The sequence below is a fragment of the Myotis myotis genome, unplaced genomic scaffold (genome assembly GCF_014108235.1).
Source record: "Myotis myotis isolate mMyoMyo1 unplaced genomic scaffold, mMyoMyo1.p scaffold_m19_p_13, whole genome shotgun sequence".
Classification (NCBI taxonomy): domain Eukaryota; kingdom Metazoa; phylum Chordata; class Mammalia; order Chiroptera; family Vespertilionidae; genus Myotis; species Myotis myotis.
The window spans coordinates 18,404,985-18,424,799 of NW_023416317.1; the positions used below are offsets into that span (position 1 = coordinate 18,404,985).

General features: G+C 60.8%; 2 protein-coding genes across 10 annotated transcripts in view; one reads left to right on the forward strand and one right to left on the reverse strand.

Annotated features, from left to right (window-relative positions):
• Nucleotides 1-11,217, forward strand: NT5DC2 (5'-nucleotidase domain containing 2). Its single transcript, XM_036332000.1, has 14 exons — nt 1-321; nt 6,540-6,724; nt 6,853-6,927; nt 7,186-7,241; nt 7,381-7,474; nt 7,669-7,797; nt 7,906-7,966; nt 8,041-8,143; nt 8,245-8,346; nt 8,564-8,645; nt 10,348-10,434; nt 10,518-10,658; nt 10,743-10,807; nt 10,889-11,217. Exons 1-14 carry the CDS (start codon nt 105-107, stop codon nt 11,148-11,150), a joined length of 1,659 nt encoding a protein of 552 aa, XP_036187893.1. The 5' UTR covers nt 1-104; the 3' UTR covers nt 11,151-11,217.
• STAB1 (stabilin 1) overlaps nt 11,143-19,815 on the reverse strand; it is a 26,885-nt gene continuing 18,212 nt past the window's right edge. For 7 of the 9 annotated variants that reach the window (XM_036331994.1, XM_036331993.1, XM_036331991.1 and 4 more), the window contains 32 exons: nt 19,354-19,549; nt 19,134-19,229; nt 18,999-19,044; nt 18,819-18,898; nt 18,513-18,638; nt 18,241-18,314; nt 18,045-18,119; nt 17,666-17,788; nt 17,319-17,366; nt 16,818-16,895; nt 16,580-16,726; nt 16,037-16,177; nt 15,890-15,949; nt 15,369-15,545; nt 15,200-15,286; nt 14,944-15,093; nt 14,796-14,852; nt 14,525-14,708; nt 14,014-14,163; nt 13,806-13,910; nt 13,563-13,670; nt 13,288-13,481; nt 13,057-13,201; nt 12,849-12,982; nt 12,595-12,760; nt 12,399-12,508; nt 12,195-12,314; nt 11,963-12,112; nt 11,793-11,897; nt 11,562-11,708; nt 11,369-11,485; nt 11,143-11,287 (listed from right to left, as the gene is read on the reverse strand). In XM_036331994.1, the coding sequence (XP_036187887.1) occupies nt 11,231-11,287; nt 11,369-11,485; nt 11,562-11,708; nt 11,793-11,897; nt 11,963-12,112; nt 12,195-12,314; nt 12,399-12,508; nt 12,595-12,760; nt 12,849-12,982; nt 13,057-13,201; nt 13,288-13,481; nt 13,563-13,670; nt 13,806-13,910; nt 14,014-14,163; nt 14,525-14,708; nt 14,796-14,852; nt 14,944-15,093; nt 15,200-15,286; nt 15,369-15,545; nt 15,890-15,949; nt 16,037-16,177; nt 16,580-16,726; nt 16,818-16,895; nt 17,319-17,366; nt 17,666-17,788; nt 18,045-18,119; nt 18,241-18,314; nt 18,513-18,638; nt 18,819-18,898; nt 18,999-19,044; nt 19,134-19,229; nt 19,354-19,549 (3,753 nt within the window). In that variant the 3' untranslated portion in view covers nt 11,143-11,230. Of the gene's footprint in view, nt 11,288-11,368; nt 11,486-11,561; nt 11,709-11,792; nt 11,898-11,962; nt 12,113-12,194; nt 12,315-12,398; nt 12,509-12,594; nt 12,761-12,848; nt 12,983-13,056; nt 13,202-13,287; nt 13,482-13,562; nt 13,671-13,805; nt 13,911-14,013; nt 14,164-14,524; nt 14,709-14,795; nt 14,853-14,943; nt 15,094-15,199; nt 15,287-15,368; nt 15,546-15,889; nt 15,950-16,036; nt 16,178-16,579; nt 16,727-16,817; nt 16,896-17,318; nt 17,367-17,665; nt 17,789-18,044; nt 18,120-18,240; nt 18,315-18,512; nt 18,639-18,818; nt 18,899-18,998; nt 19,045-19,133; nt 19,230-19,353; nt 19,550-19,815 lie in introns of those variants that run through there. The other 2 variants (XM_036331988.1, XM_036331995.1) reach the window with 2 other exon arrangements.

Below are 19,815 nucleotides of genomic sequence, written 5' to 3' on the forward strand. Positions count from 1 at the left end.
CGGTCTCGGTGAGGAGCACGCGGCCACCGTGGCGGGCGCGCAGTCGGGGGTGGTGGACCAGCCGACGGGTCGTGGGCTCGGCGGGCGGGCGGCGCGCAGCGGGCATGGCGGGCGTGGGGCTGCGGGCGGCCGCTCGGCGCTGGCTGCCGTGCCCAGGCCACGGACGGCCGCGAGCCACCTCGTCCTCGCCCTCCTGCCCCGGCTGCGGCCCCCCGGGCCCCGGCGTTCCGTGCTCTGCGCCCGCCCCGGCCCCCGCCGGCGGCTCCGAGCTCAGCGCGCACCTGTGGGCTCGTTACCAAGATATGCGGAGGCTGGTGCACGGTGGGTGAGCCCGGGCCGGACGGCGCCGGCGGGGGGTGTCCTGGCGGCTGCAGACGCGCGCGGGGGCATCGCCCCCGAGCCGTCGGGGTGCCGCTCTCGGTGGGGAGCGCTGCCGTGGGGTTCGCTGGGACTCCGCAGGCCGGGCGGTTCTCCGGGAGCGGCTCCATTGGGTGGTCCCGGGAGCCTCCGGGGACCCCCGACGCCTGGAGCGGACAGGCAGGAGGTTTGTTCGCCGGCTCCGTCTGCAGGAGCTCGGGGCTCCTGAAGCGACCGCGGAATGTAGGGGCCCCGCTCTCTTTGCTCGGGGTCCCGCCTGCCGGGAGGCCGCTGCGGAAACGCCCCCAACCCCTTGTTCTCGTAGGGGACGTAGTTGGGGCGGGAGCAGCAGGGACAAAGCCAGCCGGCGGCGCTGGCCGGAACTGGCTCCTAGGGACTGGCCGACCTCGGCGTCCGCTGATCAGACTTGCAGGCCCCCTGGATTCCGCCCTGGAAGGGAAGGAGGGAGACCAAGTTGCTCCAGTCCAGGATTGCTGCGTCCTTGGCCGGAGTGCTCACTCCGTGTCCTGTGGCCTCTCTCCCCCTGCAGGATGGGCTGGAGGCCTGAAGCCTCCTCGAAGAGGGGCAGGCTGGGCCGGCCTGGGGAGGCCAGAGAGTTGAGAGCGCTGGTGTTTGCCCAGGGGTCCCCTGGGGCCCGCCTCTGCAGCACACAGATGTGGTTTGGGGCTTGGCCCTATCACTGTCCAGCTGGGTGGTGCCCAGCTGGCCTCACCCTCTCAGACCCTCAGTGTCTTAGGTCAGCAGTTTCAGCCAGTGCGCCGCAAGAATTTTTAAAACATGCAATACCTGAGTATTGAGTCAGGGGCACTGACCTCTTTTCCCTTAGTTTGTCAAATAAAAAAATGACGGTAGCCGTCCACTGTGAATTAGTCAAAGTTATACCTTTTGTGGGGTTTTTTTGTCAGATCGACAAAAAACTTACTTTTGGGTGTGCTGCAGAATTTTAGTAATTGGTTTGTGTGCCATGAGATGAGCAGGGTTGAAAGTCGCTGTCTTAGGTGTAAAACAATCCTGGTGCTTCTGTCGCAGGGTTGTGGCGATGGCGCAGAAAGACCCAGGACAGGAAGGGCAGGGAGCCTCTCCCCGCGGGTGACAGGGCTTTCGTTGTCTGATAAGACAGGGGCCCGTCTGGAATATTCCGCTCACTGTGTGGAGGCCTGGGAGGGTGGGTGGACGGTCGGGACTCACCTCTTGAGAAGCTGGAGGCAGAGCAGTTACAACCCCTGAGGAATGATGGTTTTGAAGCTCATGGGGCTCTCTGGGGATGCACTGCCCACCCTGGGTGTAGGGCAGTGATGGCGAACCTTTTGAGCTCGGCGTGTCAGCATTTTGAAAAACCCTAACTTAACTCTGGTGCAGTGTCACATATAGAAATTTTTTGATATTTGCAACCATAATAAAACAAAGATTTATAGTTTTGATATTTATTTTGTATATTTAAATGCCATATAACAAAGAAAAATCAACCAAAAAAGTGAGTTTGCCTGTCACCTCTGACACGCGTGTCATAGGTTCGCCATCACTGGTCTAGGGAGCAGCCTGGGATGCTGTTCAAGGTTAAGACCCGCTGAAGAGCAGCTTGAAAAGCCTCCCTGGCAGGTGTTGGGGGAGGGCCGAGGGAGGTGTATTGGGCTTTGCCTCTCAGGGCTCCCATGGGTCTTCAGATCTTCATGGAGACCCCAAGCTCCTCTTGATGTGAACGGGGCAGGTCATTTGCTAATGCCAGGGTGAGTGCCAGGGTGAACCAGCCTTCCTGCCCCCTTCCAACTCCCGCCAACCCAACGCCCCTCTGGCTGGGTTTTCTAGGTCTTTGGGCTAATGCCTTTGGGCAATTTGTTGCCCAGTGCCAGGCCCCAGGCCAGCCTGCCCCCTCCCACATCAGAGGGAGGCTAGGCTGAGGCTGCCCCGTGAGTAAGGCACGTGGAGTGGCTGAATTCAGATCTCTTCTCCACTGTCTACTGCTGGGTAGTTTGGAACATGACTTTAACCTCTCCAGTTTCTTCCTCTGCATGGTAGAGGAATAAGTGATCACCTCACCAGATTGCAGTGAGGATTGAACAAGTTGAGCTTCTAAAGCACCTAGCGGGTGCTCCCCGCAGCAGCTGGGAGGGTGACACCCACAAGTTGACTTGAGCGGGGGAGGCTTTGGAGCTGGGGGCTGAGGAGGAGAAAGAAGGGTGGGGGCTGGGCAGTGAGACCGGTGAGCTTGGAAGGCCAGAGGGTGAGGGACACCTCCTGCTCACCTGGCCCTGAGCACAGCCGCCTGTGGCAGGGAGTGGGAACTGTGGCCCCAGAGCTGTGTGTTTTTTCAGTCCAGAGGTCGGGTCAGGAAGCCAGGCACTGTGGGCTGTTTCCCCATCCTGCTTCGTTCCTCGGAGAATTGTCCATCCCTGGGAACATCCTCAAGGGGAGAGGCGAAAGCCTGGACATGGCCAGAACTCTGCCCACAAGGGGCTGTCCTGCCGAGCAGACCCCTCCCCTCTTGGGGACCACCAGACATTGTTGGTGCCCAGGAACTCAGGGCCATGGGGGGGGCAGGTCCTCTTGACACCAGATGAGGGGCCTCAGAAGCAGCTCCCCAAAAGGCTAAAGGCAGCTGTCGCTCACGTGGCTCCAAGTGAGGAGTGTTTTGTCTGCACCCAGGAATCATCTTCTAAACAGCTGCTCTGTGCCAGGCCTAGGTTGGCCTGGGTCCACCAGAGGAACCAGCCACACCAGTTCTCCCACCCACTCCCTGCACTGGGCCCCAGCGGAGAGCGGAGAGCGGGTAGGGGTGGAGCCTCAGCCTGGGAGCTCATCAGCAAGTGTCTGCCAGGCCAAGGGCTTCTGCTTTGAGAACATGACTGACTGTGGCTGAAGCAGGAATCCCTAGGGCTTGGGTGTTTGCTTGGACTTCAGCCACAGGCTAGAGGTCTCCGGAAAGGAGCCCCTGCAAGGTCCTGTGCACCTTGTCCTGTCTGCTCCCTTCCCCCTGCAGCCCCTGCTCCCTGAGCAACATAGGGACATCCAGGACGAGGAGGCGCATTGACCATTGAATCCTGCTTTGCCACAGTGCAGAGTGGGAATGCTGCACAGAGCACATTCTGTGTGTCCCTCTTGGTGATAATTCTGTAGGTTGGCACAATGTTTTAAATATCTTTATTGGTACAATTTTTTAATATATTTTTTATTGATTAAGATATTACATCTGTGTCCTTATCCCCACGTTATCCCCTACCCCCCTTGCTCATGCCCCCCGTCCCAACCCCCCCCCCCGCCCCCCTCCCCCTCGTTGTCCGTGTCCGTTGGTTAGGCCTATATGCTTGCATATAAGTCCTTTGGTTGATCTCTTCCCCTTACCCCCACCCTCCCCTACCTTCCCTCCAGGGCCCGACAGTCCAATCAATGCCTCTCCGTCTCTGGATCAGTCCTTGTTCATCAGTTTATGTTGTTCATTAGATTCCACAAATGAGTGAGATCATGTGGTATTTATCCCTTAAAGAATATCCTTCAGCATTTCATATAATCCTGGTTTGGTGGTGATGAACTCCTTTAGCTTTCCTTATCTGTGAAGCTCTTTATCTGACCTTCAGTTCTGAATGATAGCTTTGCTGGATAAAGTAATCTTGGTTGTAGGTTCTTGGCATTCATCACTTTGAATATTTCTTGCCACTCCCTTCTGGCCTGCAAAGTTTCTGTTGAGAAATCAGCTGACAGTCGTATTGGTACTCCCTTGTAGGTAACTGAGTTTCTTTCTCTTGCTGCTTTTAAGATTCTCTCTTTGTCTTTTGCTCTTGGCATTTTAATTATGATGTGTCTTGGTGTGGTCCTCTTTGGATTCCTTTTGTTTGGGGTTCTGCGCTTCCTGGACTTGGAAGTCTATTTCTTTCACCAGGTGGGGGAAGTTTTCTGTCATTATTTCTTCAAATAGGCTTTCAGCATCTTGCTTTCTCTCTTCTTCTGGCACCCCTATAATTCGGATGTTGGTATGCTTGAAGCTGTCCCAGAGGCTCCTTACACTATCTTCATATTTTTGGATTCTTTTTTCATTTTGCTTTTCTGGTTGGGTGTTTTTTGCTTCTTCGCGTTTCGAATCTTTGACTTGATTCTTGGGATCCTCTCGTGTGCTGTTGGGAGTCTGTATATTATTCTTTATTTCAGTCAGTGTATGTTTCATTTCTGACTGGTCCTTTTCCATTTTTTTGGCATTCTCATTAAAATCCTTGAAGGTCTCACTAAGTTCCTCAGAGGTTCATAGAAGATTCTTGAGTAACCTTAAAACCGTGGTTCTGAACTCTATGTCCTCCATTAGTTTGCTTTCCTCCATTTCTTTCATTTGTGACATGTTTCTTTGTCTTCGCATTTTTGGCTGACTGCGAGGAGCCACTGTGTCTATAAGAACTGCTGTGCTGGAGACACCCTTATGCGGCAGGACTTGCTTCAGTGGGGCTTTGGTGCTCACTGGGTCTGCTTCTTGAGTGTGTCCCTTATAGGTAGGTGTGAGGAGTTGAAATCTAGTATCTGACCAGGGGTACCCTGGCTCCTGGATCTCCAAGTCAACCACTGTGTGGGTCCACCCAGCAGGGGCTACAGCGATATCAGCAGATTTCTCCTCTTTGTTTGGAGTTTGGAAGTTTTTGAGCTCTCTGATTCACTGCAGCTTGTTAGGCTGCAAAAGCACAGGTGCCTCCTTTGTGCCGCCCAGCACAGCTCGGGAGGGGATGTAGTGGGGCGGGGTCTCAGAGAGTTCCCAGGGCGGGGCAAACAGCAATGGTGTCGTCAGAAACCCCACGACTCCGATTCTGTGACTCCCAAGTGCTGCGGGCCCCTACAGCAACAATGATCCCTGCGAGCAGCTCGTGAGAAAGTCACCTTCGCTCTCCGACCCGCTGCAAGACAGTCCCGTTTCTCCCCGTAGGAGCCTGGACCCCAGGGTCTCACCGGAAATGAGTTCAGAGCTTGTCCCTTTCCCGCGCACCCAGGTGCAGCAGCCTCGGGGGGATGACAGCTGTTTTGTCTTATAGTTGTGGTTTTAATGTTGTTGTGGGGGGCAGCACGTACAGGTTTGTACCTTATGCCGCCATCTTGGTTCTCTATTGGTACAATTTTTATTTCCCCTTTCAGAGACAAGGAAACTGAGGCCCAAAAGTGAGGGGACTTTCCTGAAGTCACAGCCATGAGGAGGAGGGTTTGGTCTGACCTCTCTGACTTCAAAACCCATGCCTAGCCCTGACTGGTTTGGCTCAGTGGATAGAGCATCGGCCTGCAGACTGAAGGGTCCTGGGTTCGATTCCACTCAAGGGCATGTACCTTGGTTGTGGGCACATACCCAGTAGGGGGTGTGCAGGAGGCAGCTGATCGATGTTTCTCTCTCATCGATGTTTCTAACTCTGTATCCCTCTCCCTTCCTCTCTGTAAAAAAATCCATAAAATATATTTTTAAAAAAACAAAACCCATGTCTTTCCCCCACCCACCTCCCTAACTGTACAGATAAGGAAACTAAGGCAGATGAGCCTGGGGACCCCAGAGCCCACTCTGCACAGTGTCACTCAGCCCCTCTGGAGCAGCCAGGGGCTTGGAGTGGTTATGGCTGCATCCTCAGAGGGAGCAGCCTGGGTAACGGCCCAGATCCCGACATCACACGTCCTGCCTGTCGTAATTAGCAATGTTCCCTGGCTAGAGGCAGCAAATGTCATTATGTGGGCTGGCAGGCCGCTGAAATCCTATTAGAGAGGCCTTGATTCAAAGGCTGGCAGGTGCTCAGAGCTGGGAGCATGAGTGGCAGGCGGGCTACCCAATACCTCCCACTCCAATAATGTTCCCAAGTCCCGCCCCCAGCCTCAGGCAAGGGGAGGGGGTCGGCACACAGCCATGCTTCCGATGGGGCTTCTGAGAGCCTGGAGGAGGCACAGGCTTAGTGCACCTGGCGGGCTGCAGGTGATGGTGTAACAGGACCGCACGGTAGTTCCAGCCGTTGCCAGCTCTGCCTGACCCCGAGCATGTGACCCTGGGCAATGACTTCTCTCTGAGCCTCTGCAGTTTGACCACCTGCAGCACTGGGCTAAGAGGACCCATCCTGGGTGTCTTGGGAGACTCCCAGGGCTGGGCACCTGGAAAGTGCTCAGTAACTGTTTGCTGCTTGCGTGATCATCATCTTCACACTTGCATCTCCTTCCTCTAGACCTCCTGCCCCCTGAGGTCTGCAGCCTCCTAAACCCAGCCGCCATCTATGCCAACAATGAGATCAGCCTGCACGATGTCGAGGTCTATGGCTTCGACTATGACTACACGCTGGCCCAGTACGCAGACTCACTGCATCCAGAGATCTTTAATGCCGCCCGGGACATCCTGATTGAGCACTACAAGGTGAGGCTAGCCAGGCAGGGTTCCCAGGCCCTGGAGAGTAGGTGGCTGAATTGATCCTCCGAGGCCGCTGCTCAGCCAGCAGTGTGGCCGTGCCACTGGCTCAGGCCTGGTCCACTTTCCCCCCACAGTACCCAGAGGGCATTCGGAAGTATGACTACAATCCCAGCTTTGCCATCCGTGGCCTCCACTATGACATTCAGAAGGTGAGTGGCTAGACCACTGATTCCCCCTGGCCCCTCCTTACTGGTTGTGCATCAGCCACTTTCTTGGTCCCCCACCCCCCATGGAGGGAGCTCACCGTCTCACCCCGTGGCCTCATTCATAGCTTTAGCTTCTTGGTGTGTATGTGATCCCCTTGATACCATCCACCTGGGGCTTCAGTGTAGGGGGTGGAAAGGCTGGCTCATGGCCGATGGCAGACTCCTTCCTCACCGCCCATCCCGCTCTCCTCGTGCCCCCAGAGCCTTCTGATGAAGATTGATGCCTTCCATTATGTGCAGCTGGGAACGGCCTACAGGTCAGTGCTGCCTCCGCCCTGACCCCACCGTAGTTGTCCGTTCCAGATCTCACTGTCCTGCCTCCCCCCACTGTTCCCCACCCTACACTTCTGCCTGGGCTCAGGACCACTTGGGACTGATGTCTGTATGCCCACCCAGGGGCCTGCAACCTGTGCCAGATGAGGAGGTGATCGACCTGTATGGGGGGACCCAGCACATCCCACTGTACCAGATGAGCGACTTCTATGGCAAGGTACTCACTGTGCTGCCCAGGGCAGCCCGCTCAGTGATCCAATGTGGGTGCTGGCTCCCTAGGAGGCCAGGCCCACGCCCCTGACCCACAGCTGCACCCTCTGCTAGTGTCCCAAGGCAGATTTGGAGCCCTTGGTCTTCAGAGCTGGGGGTGGCGGGGCTGGAGAGGTTGCTAAAGCAGTGCCCCCTCCTCAGGGCCCCTCCATCAAGCAGTTCATGGACATCTTCTCGCTGCCGGAGATGGCGCTGCTCTCCTGTGTGGTGGATCACTTCCTGGGCCATGGCCTGGAGTTTGACCAAGCGCACCTCTACAAGGATGTAACGGTGAGGGTGCTGGGCCTGTTTGGGGTGGCAGGGAAGGGGAAGTCCAGACACAACAGGGCAGGCCCTCCTGGTCACCACTGCACCTCACTGTCCCTCCACTGCCCCCAGGATGCCATTCGAGATGTGCACGTGAAGGGCCTCATGTACCAGTGGATCGAGCGGGACATGGGTAAGGGTGGCCGGTGGTTGCAGCCTGCCTGGGCAGGTGCAGGGCTGGCTCTCACAGGCACATCTCCCCCCTAGAGAAGTACATCCTGAGAGGGGATGAGACGTTCGCCGTCCTGAGCCGCCTGGTGGACCACGGGAAGCAGCTCTTCCTCATCACCAACAGCCCTTTCAGTTTCGTGTGAGCCCCGCCCCACCCTGGTGGGGAGGGGGAGTCCAGGTGGGAGCAGGCTGGCCCCAGCCCTCAGACCACCTGTCCCACCTCTGCCCTTTCCTGTCCAGGGACAAGGGGATGCGGCACATGGTGGGTCCCGACTGGCGCCAGCTGTTTGATGTGGTCATTGTCCAGGCGGACAAACCCAGCTTCTTCACCGACCCGCGCAAGTATGGGCCTGGCAGGGGCGGCGGTGCCAGGGAGTGGGGTTGTAGTCATATTTCCGAATGCCCTCTGGGTACTGCCCTGTGTGCTTGGGGTGCGGATGCCCTCTTGTTGGCATGTGGGAGGTGGCCCACATGAGCAGGTGGGCCTTTGCAGAGTGGGATGGTACCTAGTTCATGGTCTTGCCACAGACTAAGTCACACCCTTTACCCCCGACCCTAGGCCTTTCCGAAAACTTGATGAGAAGGGCTCGCTCCAGTGGGACCGCATCACCAGCCTGGAAAAGGGCAAGATCTATCGGCAGGTGAGGGCCATCTAGTTGGGAGTAGCACCTGGGTGAGTGGATGGCTCAAAGGCCAACCGAAGCCCCAGGGGGCAGTGGCATCGCCTCCTGGGGCACCAGGGAGTGGCTCTCAGGGCACAGGCCTAGGCAGTGTCAAGGACTTGGCCTGAGGGTCAGGTTGCCTGCATTTGAATTCTCACTCCATCCTGGTTGGCAGAGGGAGCCTCGCCGAGTTACTTGGCCTCTTGGTGCCTTGCCTGCCTCACCTGGTGAAGAGGCATCATGCTCAGCCTGAGTGGTGGTAAGGCCTTGGACTGGCCAGGCACTTGCTAAGTGTCCAGTAAATGGCACTGTTACTGCTTGGGGCTGCGGGCTCTGCTGCAGCCAGACATGCCTGGTTGGAGCGGTTCCTGGGCCTCTAGTTCAGTGGTCCCGACCTTTTGGACCACCGGTTGGCGACCGCTGCTGCTCTGGGAGACCTCCCCTCCCCGTTGCCTAGGAAGATGAGAAGGCGAGAAGGGGCCTGGTAGGGGGTTGCGGGGTGGCTCTGAGCTGGAGCTGATTAGGCATTTGGCCTGGATGGAATTCGGAAATCCTGGCCGAGCTGCTGAGTGGGCTGTCTTGGGGGCTGGAGCTCTAGGAGCTGGGGGAGGGAGGAAGCCACAGTTGGGCCAGAAGCACAGCCACAGGGAGCAGCCTTCCTACCCAGTGTGGAGGCCTGGCCTACAGGCACTGCTCCGTCTCCCAACCTGCTGGCCCCGTCTTCATGGCCCCACGGGCAGACGTTCCCTCACTCTGAGGGTCACACAGCTTTGTGGGGAGCATGTGATCTCCCTTTGGCAGCTTTCCGATGTTTCCTTAGGGCTGATGTTCTGAAGTGTGTGTGTTGGATCCTGCTTGGTTCTTGTCTGTCTTTGCTCCCTCCCCTCCTCCCTCCCTCTCCTGCTGCTCTGGCTCCTTCCTGACTCAGCATCTGTGCCTCCAGATTCTTTCTCTTGGTTCATTCAGGGCACATCCCCTCTGCCCATCATACCGCCCTCTCCTACAGGTCCCTGAGCCTCAGCCTCGCCACTGGGCTCCTGTCAACAGTGAAGTCTTTCGCAACCACCTGTGCTTTCCTCTCCCTGGGCCTCCTGCTTTAGTGACTCCTTTTTGCTGAGTAACAGTTCTCACCTGGGGTGTGGGCGCTTGCCCTGTGGCTGCTGCACTTCCTGCTCTGGGCCCCTGGCTTCTCCCCTGGGAGTTTCCTCTGTAGTGTCTGAGCCTGGCTGAGTGTTTTCATCTTTTCTCCAGCTTTGGAGCCAGAGGGGCAGATGGCCTCAGTGAGGTCTGCCATTGGTCTGCCGGGTCCCCCTGGGCTCAGGCCAGGGAGGCCAGAGCTTCAGGGCCATGGGGTCACTGCTGCCGTTTGTTTCCCACAGAGTGGACGCGGTCCCTCGCCTGGGATGGGTGTGAGGGGAGACTCTGGAGGCACACGGGCACCGTGCCAGGCCTACAGGAGACCTTCCTGCAGCAGGCGACCCCTGCCTGAGTGTGAGGCGGAGGTAGCCAGGGCCAGAGCCCAGAGGAGACAGCAGGCCACGGGAAAGGGCAGCTCAGCATCCGGCCGAAAAGGCCTCGCTGTCTGAGATTGAGGAGGAAGGGTGAAGAACCAGGCGTGCTTCTGGCAGCAGGGGAGTCCCTTGGGTCCACTGGGCTCAGCCGTGTCCCCTCCTGTCCCCAGGGAAACCTGTTTGACTTCCTGCGTCTGACAGAATGGCGTGGCCCCCGTGTGCTCTACTTCGGAGATCACCTCTACAGTGACCTGGCGGTGAGGGGGACAAGACTGGGCCTCTGGGCTGGGGAGGGTGCCCCCAGCTGGGGCTGAGCCTTGTCCTCCACCCTGCCCCCCAGGATCTCATGCTGCGGCACGGCTGGCGCACAGGTGCCATCATTCCCGAGCTGGAGCGTGAGATCCGCATCATCAACACGGAGCAGTACATGCACTCGCTGACGTGGCAGCAGGCGCTCACGGGGCTGCTGGAGCGCATGCAGGTGCGTGGCTGGCCAGATTTCCCGGGGGTGGGACCAGGGCTGCCACCTGGGCACACACATCCAGGGCACGCTTGTCTCCCCCAGACCTACCAGGATGCCGAGTCACGGCAGGTGCTGGCTTCCTGGGTGAAGGAGCGGCAGGAGCTGAGGTGAGCAGGGTGGGGCGAGAGCAGGAGCCCGTCCGCCCCGTCCTGTGTGGCCCCTGGAGTGCGTCCTGTCTCCCTCCCCAGGTGTCTCACCAAGGCCCTGTTCAACGCTCAGTTTGGGAGCATCTTCCGCACCTTCCACAACCCCACCTACTTCTCACGGCGCCTCGTGCGCTTCTCCGACCTGTACATGGCCTCCCTCAGCTGCCTGCTCAACTACCGCGTGGACTTCACCTTCTACCCGCGCCGCACGCCCCTGCAGCACGAGGCACCGCTCTGGATGGACCAGCTCTGCACCGGCTGCATGAAGACGCCCTTCCTCAGTGACATGGCCCACATCCGCTGAGGAACCTTTATTGTCCAGAACAGGCCCCGCCCTCCTGCCCCGATGGCAATAAAGGGGTCTCTCCCGCCGCCTCTGCCGCGTCACTTCACTGCGAGGATGCTCTGGGTGTCGGGGAAGTCCTCCTCCAAGAGCGAGTCCTGCAGGGAGGACCCAGTGGGCTGGGCTGAGACCAGGCCCTGGGCCCACTTCCCCCCACACTCCCCGTCCCCCACACTCACATTGAAGGGCTCACAAAAGGTATCGTTGCTGCCAAAGACTGGGTTGGGGATGGAGACCAGGGTTGGGCTGGTCCCTTCCTGCCACGGGGAGAAGTCGTCGTCAGCGTCGTCTTCTGCCTGAGAAGAGAGGTGAGTGGTGAGGGGCCTAGAGCAACATCCATTACCCCAACCCCAACCCACCACCCAGCCCTACCTGGAAGACAGAGAAGCCAAAGCCGGCGGCCTTGCCTCGGGCACGGAGGTAGCCGACTCCAGCCACCAGGCCCAGCAGTGTCCCAGCAGCTACCACAGCCCCCACGCCCGCTGCCACAGGCCGGGCCTCGGGTGCCACCACCGCCCGCTGCACACAAGGAGGACGTCAAGGACATGGCCACGCTGTCTCCGCCCTCGCAGCTCTGCCCGCTCCCCACCCCCATCAACTCACGGGCTGGGGGGGTGTCAGGAGGGGGCTGGCCAGAGTATGGATGATGCCATTGAAGGCCATGATGTCCCACACGATGACGCGGCTAACCACAACTGTCCTTGGGGCCTGGAGGGAGACCAGAGTCAGGTCCAGGGGGGGAGGGAGGGTCAGGGGGGAGAGGCCAGACTTACCCCAGGGGCCTGAGAACTGTTGTCGGAGCCCACAGCACTGACAGCGAGCCTGAGGCCCGAGCGGGAGAGGAGCGAGGTGCCCTGGCTGACGTTGGTGCTCAGGAAGGTGGCGTTGGAGGCGTGCAGCTCCAGGTCCGGGCCACTCAGTGTCTGTGGGCAAAGCCAAGGCCACTCGCCCTGCTTGCTGGCCTGGACCAGCCAGAGGGAGCAGGCCATACCCCCTGCTAGTTACCATGTTGTCCACAAAGCCCTCATTGACCGGGACAAACAGTGTCTTGTAGGTGAGCTCATCGTCCAGGAAATCCAGGAAGTCGAGACCTCGAGGAGTGGCATTCGCATAGTCCAGCAGCATCTGGGAGGGTGGGGAGACAGGGCTGTGAGCAGGCTCCCTCTCCAGGGACCCCAGCTACCCTGAACCCCCAGGGCCTCTGCACACCCCATAGAAGGTGGAGAAGTTGGCGGTGGCGGCTAGTACATCAAGCAGCTTTCCATTGCACGTGCTGATCCCATCACCCACAAAGCCATCGCGGCATCGGCAGGCCACATCTGTGGGAGAGGGGTGGGTCGGTGGGTCGGTGGGTCGGTGGGAAGGGGCAGAGCAGGGGAGTGAGGCATGGTGGGGGCGGCTGCACCTTGCATACGGTAGCAATAGGCATCCCAGCGCTCCGACAGGTTCTTCCGGGTGCCCAGGCTGACTACTCCCACCTGACCAGCACCACAGTCTGCCTCAGGGAAAACGACGGGGTGGGCGGCTGAGCCATTGGCCAGCCAGCCCACAAGGCACAGGTGGAAGCCCAGCTGTAGAGGTAGGGGGGGATGTTGAGACCCAAGGCCCAACTCAAGGGGCTCCCACAGGCTTGGCTCCATGCTCCTGGGTCCCACGCACCTGCTGGGCAGCGGAGAGCTGAGGAAGAGAAGCAAGGACAGCTCCCTGGGCCCCACATGCTGCCTCAGCCTCAGAGAAGTTGAGACCATAAGGGCCGCTGGTGGCCTGGAGGTGGAAGACACCAGCCCGTTTCTCTGCAGGAGGGAGGGATGCAGTCAGCTGGGGCCCTGAGATAAGAAACAGGCACAGAGCAGGCAGGGAAGCTCACCCTGGAAGTGCAGGTCTGTGCACACGGCATCCATGTGACACGGTGGGGGCTGGCCCAGGCAGCGGTCCACGGGTGGCTCGGGCTCCTCCAGACACTGCAGTCCATCACCCACGTAGCCGGCGTGGCACACACAGCGCCGTGTGTTCTGGGGCAGGAGAGCAGGCAGGTGCCCTTTAGGGATGGGGAACCCACTGGGACCCCCCACCCAGCTGCTGGGCTCCCCCTGCTCACTGGGCCGGTACTCAGGCAGTCCGCATGCTCGCTGCAGCCCCCTCGGTGGCTGTCATCGCAGGGGTTGCGGGCCCGGCAGCTCCAGCCATCACCCTCGTAGTCTGGCAGGCAGGCACAGGTGACCACTGTCCCTACCTGGCTGCAGTTGGCATGCTCACTGCAGCCACCACGCCCATCCTGGCACAGGTCTGCCACTGGGGAAGGGAGAGAGTGACTGGACCAGGTGACAGGAGGGGAATGGGCCTCCCACCTCATGTCCCCTCCCACCTGCTCACCTGTACACGTGTGGCCATCCCCTTCGTAGCCCAGGCTGCATTCGCAGATGTTGCCTGCACGGCATACTGCCTGGGGTGCACAGGGTGGGACACACACAGGCTGCAGCTCTGTCCCCGGGGCCCACCCCACATATCAAGGTTAGTAGTTGCCCTCCTGGATGCCCCCAGCTCCATCCCACCTGAGTGTGCAGCTGGGGCACGCACTGGTGTGTGCAGGGTGGGCACCAGCACAGGGTCACTCACCCAGCTGCACTTCACAGAATGGCCCAGTCCAGCCCTCGTCACAGAAGCAGTAGCCAGAGCCCCCAAGGCCCTCATCACAGTGGCCATGAGAGGCACAGCGACAGGCTACAGAAAGCGACAAGCAGGAGGAGGGAGTTGGCATGTGGGCCAAGGGAGGGGGGGGGCAAGGCAGGGGGGGGGCAAGGCAGGGAGGGGCAGGACAGCCCACCTTGGCAATGAGGCCCAAAGGCCCCTGGGGCGCAGAGTTCACAGGCTGTCCCAGCAAACCCCGAATGGCACCTGCACTGCCCACTGCCGCTCATGCCGTCCATGCACACGCCATGGTCACTGCAGGGGTGGCTGGCACCCCCAGGGCAAGCTAGGGGTGGGGGTAGGAGAAGTGAAGTGGGGCCAGGGACTCTCCTCAGGACTGCCCCTGTCCCCCACAGCAGCCCCAGCCCAGGCACACCGTCCATCCTCCACCCAATGACAGCCCAGGTTCTTCAGATGCAGCAACCCACCCAAGTCCCCACGCTGCTGAGCACCCTCCAGGCCCCCAGCACACCCCACGGGGTCCTTTACCATCTACACACCCATTCCACCTCTTAGAGCCTCTCCTAGTAAAATCCACGCACCACCCCCAGCCCCTGAGCTCCCCAACCCCTCTCAGAAATGGCCAGGTCTGTGCCCTCGGCAGCCAGAGGAGCCAATCAGCAGTGTCCGCCACCTCGGACGCTCACCTCGGCACTCGCTGCCATAGTGGCCAGAGCAGCAGCTGGGCTTCCAGGTGGTGGTGACACAGTTGCGGTGGCAGCCCCTGGCCAGACTTCGGGGCTGGCCCCAGAGGTTGCGCAGTGTAAAGGAACGCAGCGCAGGCGATGTCCACAGCTTTGAGAAGTAGCGCAGGCAGGCCTGGGGGCTTCCCTGAGCCAAGAGGAGTCAGGCTGCAAACAGCCTGAACTTGGAGGTCCTGAGCCCTTCCAAACCTCCACTCAGCTCCCAGCCCCTTACCTGCTCCTGTGAACCCTCAGGACATGGTGGTTCCTGCCCGCAGATGCTGCAAATCTTCTGGAAGGAATGGGAGCCAATACAGCAAGGTCAGGCGGATGAACGGTACAGGTGGGCTTGGGCCCTTGCCTGTCTACCTCTGCCCCCTTACCAGCCACAGTGGCCGAGTCTCAAAGTGGTCACAGCGGGCTCCAAGGCCAGGTGGTTCCAGCAGCTGGTCAATGCCATAGGCCAGGCCACCTTCAAAGGGCAGGTGTCGCTGCACAATTCGGGCGTCATCCTCACCCACCATGAGCTCACCCTGCAGGCAGAGGGTGTGGGATACATGGGGCTCACAGATGCACAGCAGCCCAGCCCTCAATGCAGGGCCCCTGCCTCCTTCCCTCAGGCCATCTCCCCAGACTCACCGGCCGAGCCCGGCTGCACGAGAAGGAAATGGGGGTTCCGTGCAAGGTGCGAAGTGGGCCCAGGTTGGGCAGGTCAGACGCCAAGGCCTGAGCAGAAGAAGCCATGGTTGGAGCTCGGCAGGCAGGCTGGGTGGCAGTCCGTGGGGACCAAGGTCGGGGGTGCACCCACCTCTATGTTACGGATCACGTGGCCCCGGAGAATGGCTGCCAGCTTGTCACGGTGGTCCTCATGGTACAGCCAGGCCTGGCGGTCGGGCGGCAGGGCACGCAGGGCAGAGTCTGTGGGCCACAGCATTGTGAAGGGCCTATGGGACGCATCACGAAGCAGGGGCAGGAGACCAGCCACCTGGCAGGGAGGACGAGGCGTGCAGTCACAGCCTAGTCAGACTGGAGGGCCACAGAGACCCAGGCAGCCTCCCCACCAGCCACCCTCCTCTGCAGCCGCCCCAGGCAGCTACGGGAACATACAAGGGATAAACCTGCACGCACACACCCTGACTGCTGTCAGGTATGTGGGCACACAGAGCCAGCGCATCCTTGTGCCCACGCTGGGAAGCCCACGCACACAAACATGGCCTGAACGCACACAGGGGACGACAGGTCTGTACACAGGTGGGTGTGCACAGCTGAGCACAGACACACACACGTGCATTGGTGCACACACTAACAGGCTCACACACAGGAGCATACCGTCACAAGGCTGCTGAAAATCTTGTAACCGAAGCTGTCCGCAGCGGCGGTGACATTTCTCTAGGGAAAGGCGCTGGTGAGCTGTGCGTTCAGGTGGGGAGGGAGGAGGGCTCTCCAGCCCCCAGCCACCTGCCTTCCAGGTCATACCCGCAGGATCGGGGCATCCTCAGGCTCCCAGTGCAGCACGTCCGGCGGCAGCAGGACACGGTCAATGAAGTGCAAGATGCCGTTCACCGCCTGGTGGTCACTGCTCACCACTCGTGCGAAGTCATTGATGTAGATGTTGCCCTAAGGGCGAGGCCGAAACTGTATGACGGTGATTGGTGGCTCAGGAGCTGTGGGTGGGGCCTGAGGCAGGGACCGAGCCTTGGTTGGGCAAATCTTGAAGCAGGTGGGCGGGGTCAAGAAGGAAGGGCGTCTCACCTCTCAGGGAAACAGCAGGGGGCGCAGGTGGGCTGGGGAGCGGGGACCCACACGGGGCCAGAAAATACTGGGCCCCCGGAACAGGCCCGTGGTGGTGGGCAGGGTCCAGAGCGGAACTCAACCCCAACCCACTGAGCCCGCTCCGGCCAGCGGAAGGGAGAGGGTCTTAAACGCAAGGGGACAGGCACAGGCTCGCAGGGGCGGGAGCTCAAAAGCAGGGGAGTCCTGGGTCTGCTTCCGCTCCTGTTGGGGTGGGGCCTGGCTCACCTCCCTCTGGCTGAAGCGCAGTGGGTGCCCCGAGAGCGTGGTGACATAGCCTTCCTCCAGCAGGTCGGGGCTGCGCAGCTGCCGGCAGCCCACCACGTGGTAGCGGAACACCAGCTGGCGATGGGCTCCAATCCGGGCGAGTTCATCCTGGAGGAGGAATCGCCAGGGTGAAGGGGGCCCTGTGCCGCCTTCGCCACGCAGCACCCAGCCCTCCAGCCTTGCCCCTGGGAGCTGTTACCCGCGACAGGTTGGTCATTAGATCTGTATGAGGCACGAAGACTGTGAAAGGCCCGTTGCCCTTGAGCTCATTGTATTTCTGGGGGAAGAGGGGAGAGAGCTGGAGTGGAAGGGGGGCAGCCGCGGACCAACTCGGGGCGCCCATGGATCTTCCGGGAAGGACTTGGATTCTGAGAGACCAGCCCAGCCAACCCCCTGAGCAAACGAGATCGCCAAGGCCCAGGCAGGCGGGGCCCGTGGGTCGGGGCGCCCGGGCAGGCGGGGCCCGTGGGTCGGGGCGCCCGGGCAGGCGGGGCCGGTGGGTAAGAGCGCCCGGGCAGGCGGGGCCCGTGGGTCGGGGCGCCCGGGCAGGCGGGGCCGGTGGGTAAGAGCGCCCAGGCAGGCGGGGCCCGTGGGTAAGAGCGCCCAGGCAGGCGGGGCCCGTGGGTCGGGGCGCCCGGGCAGGCGGGGCCCGTGGGTCGGGGCGCCCAGGCAGGACAGGAAGTGGAGGCAGGTCACTCACCAGGAGGTGGAGGCTGAAGAATGAGGCGTTCCTGTCGTGAAGGAGTTCCTGGGGGGGGGGGGGGGGGTAAGGGTGGGGGAGACCAGCTCAGATTTGGGATGGCCCCCACTTAAGGCCCGGTGCCTGTCCCCGCACCTGCAGCCCAAGGTCTGGCCAAGACAGAGATGAGGACAGGAAAGCCAGGGGGTCTGAGCTAGGGGCAGGATTAGTTTCATGGACCATAGGCCTGGCGGAGTCAGGAGTCAGGCTCAGGGTAATGGTTGGGCAAGATCAGGATCAAATCATGGGTCAGGCCCAAGTGGGACACAGCCAAGGCTGGGTCAGGAGTCCGACTTGGGCATCATTACCAGGCTGACTCGGCCACGGCAGGTGAAACCATCGCCCACACTGTGGGCTGGGTCACAGGTGCACGTCCTCTGACCATCTCCGGTGCTTTTGCACACGGCATAGGCGCTGCAGCCTCCATTATTCTGGCGCAAGGACAGGAGAGAGACTTCAGTAGCTCCCAGGACTGTTCTGCCCCAACCAGCCCTGGGAAAGGGGCCAGGAAGATGCCTGTCCAACACCCCTAACCCCCCAAAGCTGTTTCCTACTGAGCAGCCAGTTTTGAGCCTATGGGGAGGCAGCTCATCCTTCAGAGGCCCTTAGAACCCTGCTGGGGACAAGGAGGGCCGGTTCCTGCCTGGTCTCCTCCCCCTTGAAATGGGGTGGGGCTTGGGGCCTGACCTGGGCACAGGGGTCCAGGAGCTCACAGGTCCGGATGCCGTCCCCATGGTAACCCTCGCGGCAGCTGCAGGAGACCTGTCCCAAATCCTGATTCGGGGGCTGCTGGGACCCAAGAGTGGGCCAGCACCCTGGACAGGAGTACGCGCCCCCCAGCCCTGGTCACCCCCCTACCAGGGCCCAACCCTGCTGTGCTGACCTGCTGAGGACCTGTGGGAATACATTCTGCGTGCACGTGGCAGCCCCCATGGTGGATGAGACAGCTGTTAGCTTCTGAGGGAAGAGACATTGGGATGAGGGGGGCCTTGGGTGCCCCCTGCATTCATCCATTCATTTGGGTGCTCATCCCCTACTCTCCGCAGCCTCAGAACCCACACCCCATGTGCCCCTCAGCCCTTCTTAGTCTGACTGAGATCAATGCAACCAGACCCCTGGTCCCACATACACCCAGATTGGGGATCCCAGCCTCACCCTGGCACAGCTCCCCATCGCCCGTGTAGCCATCCAGGCAGGTGCATGTCCACTGCCCAGGCGCCACCTTGGTGCAGTTGGCGTGGGGGGAGCAGCCCCCATTGTGGCGAGCACAGGGGTCCACCTCTAGGTAGATGATCCCAGGAAGTTGTGAGGAACAGGCACGGGATGGAGTGGGGACAGGGGAGGCAAGGGCGAAGGGAAAGGTCAGAGGGAGAGACTGGATCTAGGAGGAGTGGAGAGGGTTCTGCAGGGAAAGCCACCCCAAAATTTCATGGGGAGCTCGGGGCTTCAGTGTGGCTGGACCTGAACAGGAGGTGCCGTTGCCCGAGTACCCCGCGGCACAGACGCAGGCAGGGGCCGCCGCCGGCGAGTCCTGCACGCAGCTGGGAGGGGTGACAGCAGTCAGCTGATGCCCGCCCAGCCCCTGCCCTGACCCCAGTCCCCCCACCCACTGCCCACCTGCTCCAGGCCGTGTTCACTCACTTGGCATTAGGGTCGCACTTCGTTGGGCAGTGAGGGCCAGAGATTTCTGGGGAGTAGGAGGATGGGAGGGTTCTGGTCATTCAGACCCAGGAACTGCCTCCCAGGGTCACCTGCCTCCCCTTTGGGGCCACTCACTCTGGTCACAGCGTCGGCCCTGCCAGCCCACATTACAGACACAGCTTCCGTCCCCTCGCAGCCCCTCCTGGCACAGCCCGTGGGCACAGGCACACACTGGGAGTGGACAAAGGAGGACGGGAGTTACCCGCGGCTTCTGTCCTGCCTCTGCTGCAGTATCTCCGTGACTGCTGTCTGCGGCCAGGATATCGACCGCTCCTGCCCCCTCCCCGGTCCTCACCTCCAGTGCAGTTGGGCCCGTAGCGGCCCAGCTCACACATCTCACAGGCTGTTCCGTGGAAGCCCTCCTGGCAGCGGCACTCCCCACTGCCCAGAAGCCTGTCCTGGCACTGTCCGCGGCCCGAGCACACCCCACCCAGGCCCCCCGGGCATGGCTCGCACAGGGTGCCGAAGAAACCGGGGCAGCAGTCGGGCACCTGCGGGGAGGGGTGCAAGGAGAGGCCCGCACAGGCCAGGACAGACATCAAGGAGATGCAAAATGCTGGGAGTGGGGAGGGCATCTTGGGAACAAAGCCATAGAACAAAGCCAGCGGATCCAGGGGGAAGGAGCCCACGGACAGCCCTCCCCATGGCAGGGCTGTGCCAGGTCCCACAGTGAGGGGACGCGCTGGACCCAGGTGCTGCCCCTGGGGCTTGGCTGATGGTTCACTCTGGGCCTTTCTCCCCCTCCCCTCCCCCTCCC

Bases quoted from the DNA above. Each gene is read 5' to 3' on its own strand.
- NT5DC2 (XM_036332000.1), top strand. From the start codon at position 105: ATGGCGGGCGTGGGGCTGCGGGCGGCCGCTCGGCGCTGGCTGCCGTGC. The intron at 7,242-7,380 runs GTCAGTGCTGCC...ATGCCCACCCAG, and splicing joins CAGCTGGGAACGGCCTACAG to GGGCCTGCAACCTGTGCCAG. The intron at 7,798-7,905 runs GTGAGGGTGCTG...CACTGCCCCCAG, and splicing joins ACCTCTACAAGGATGTAACG to GATGCCATTCGAGATGTGCA.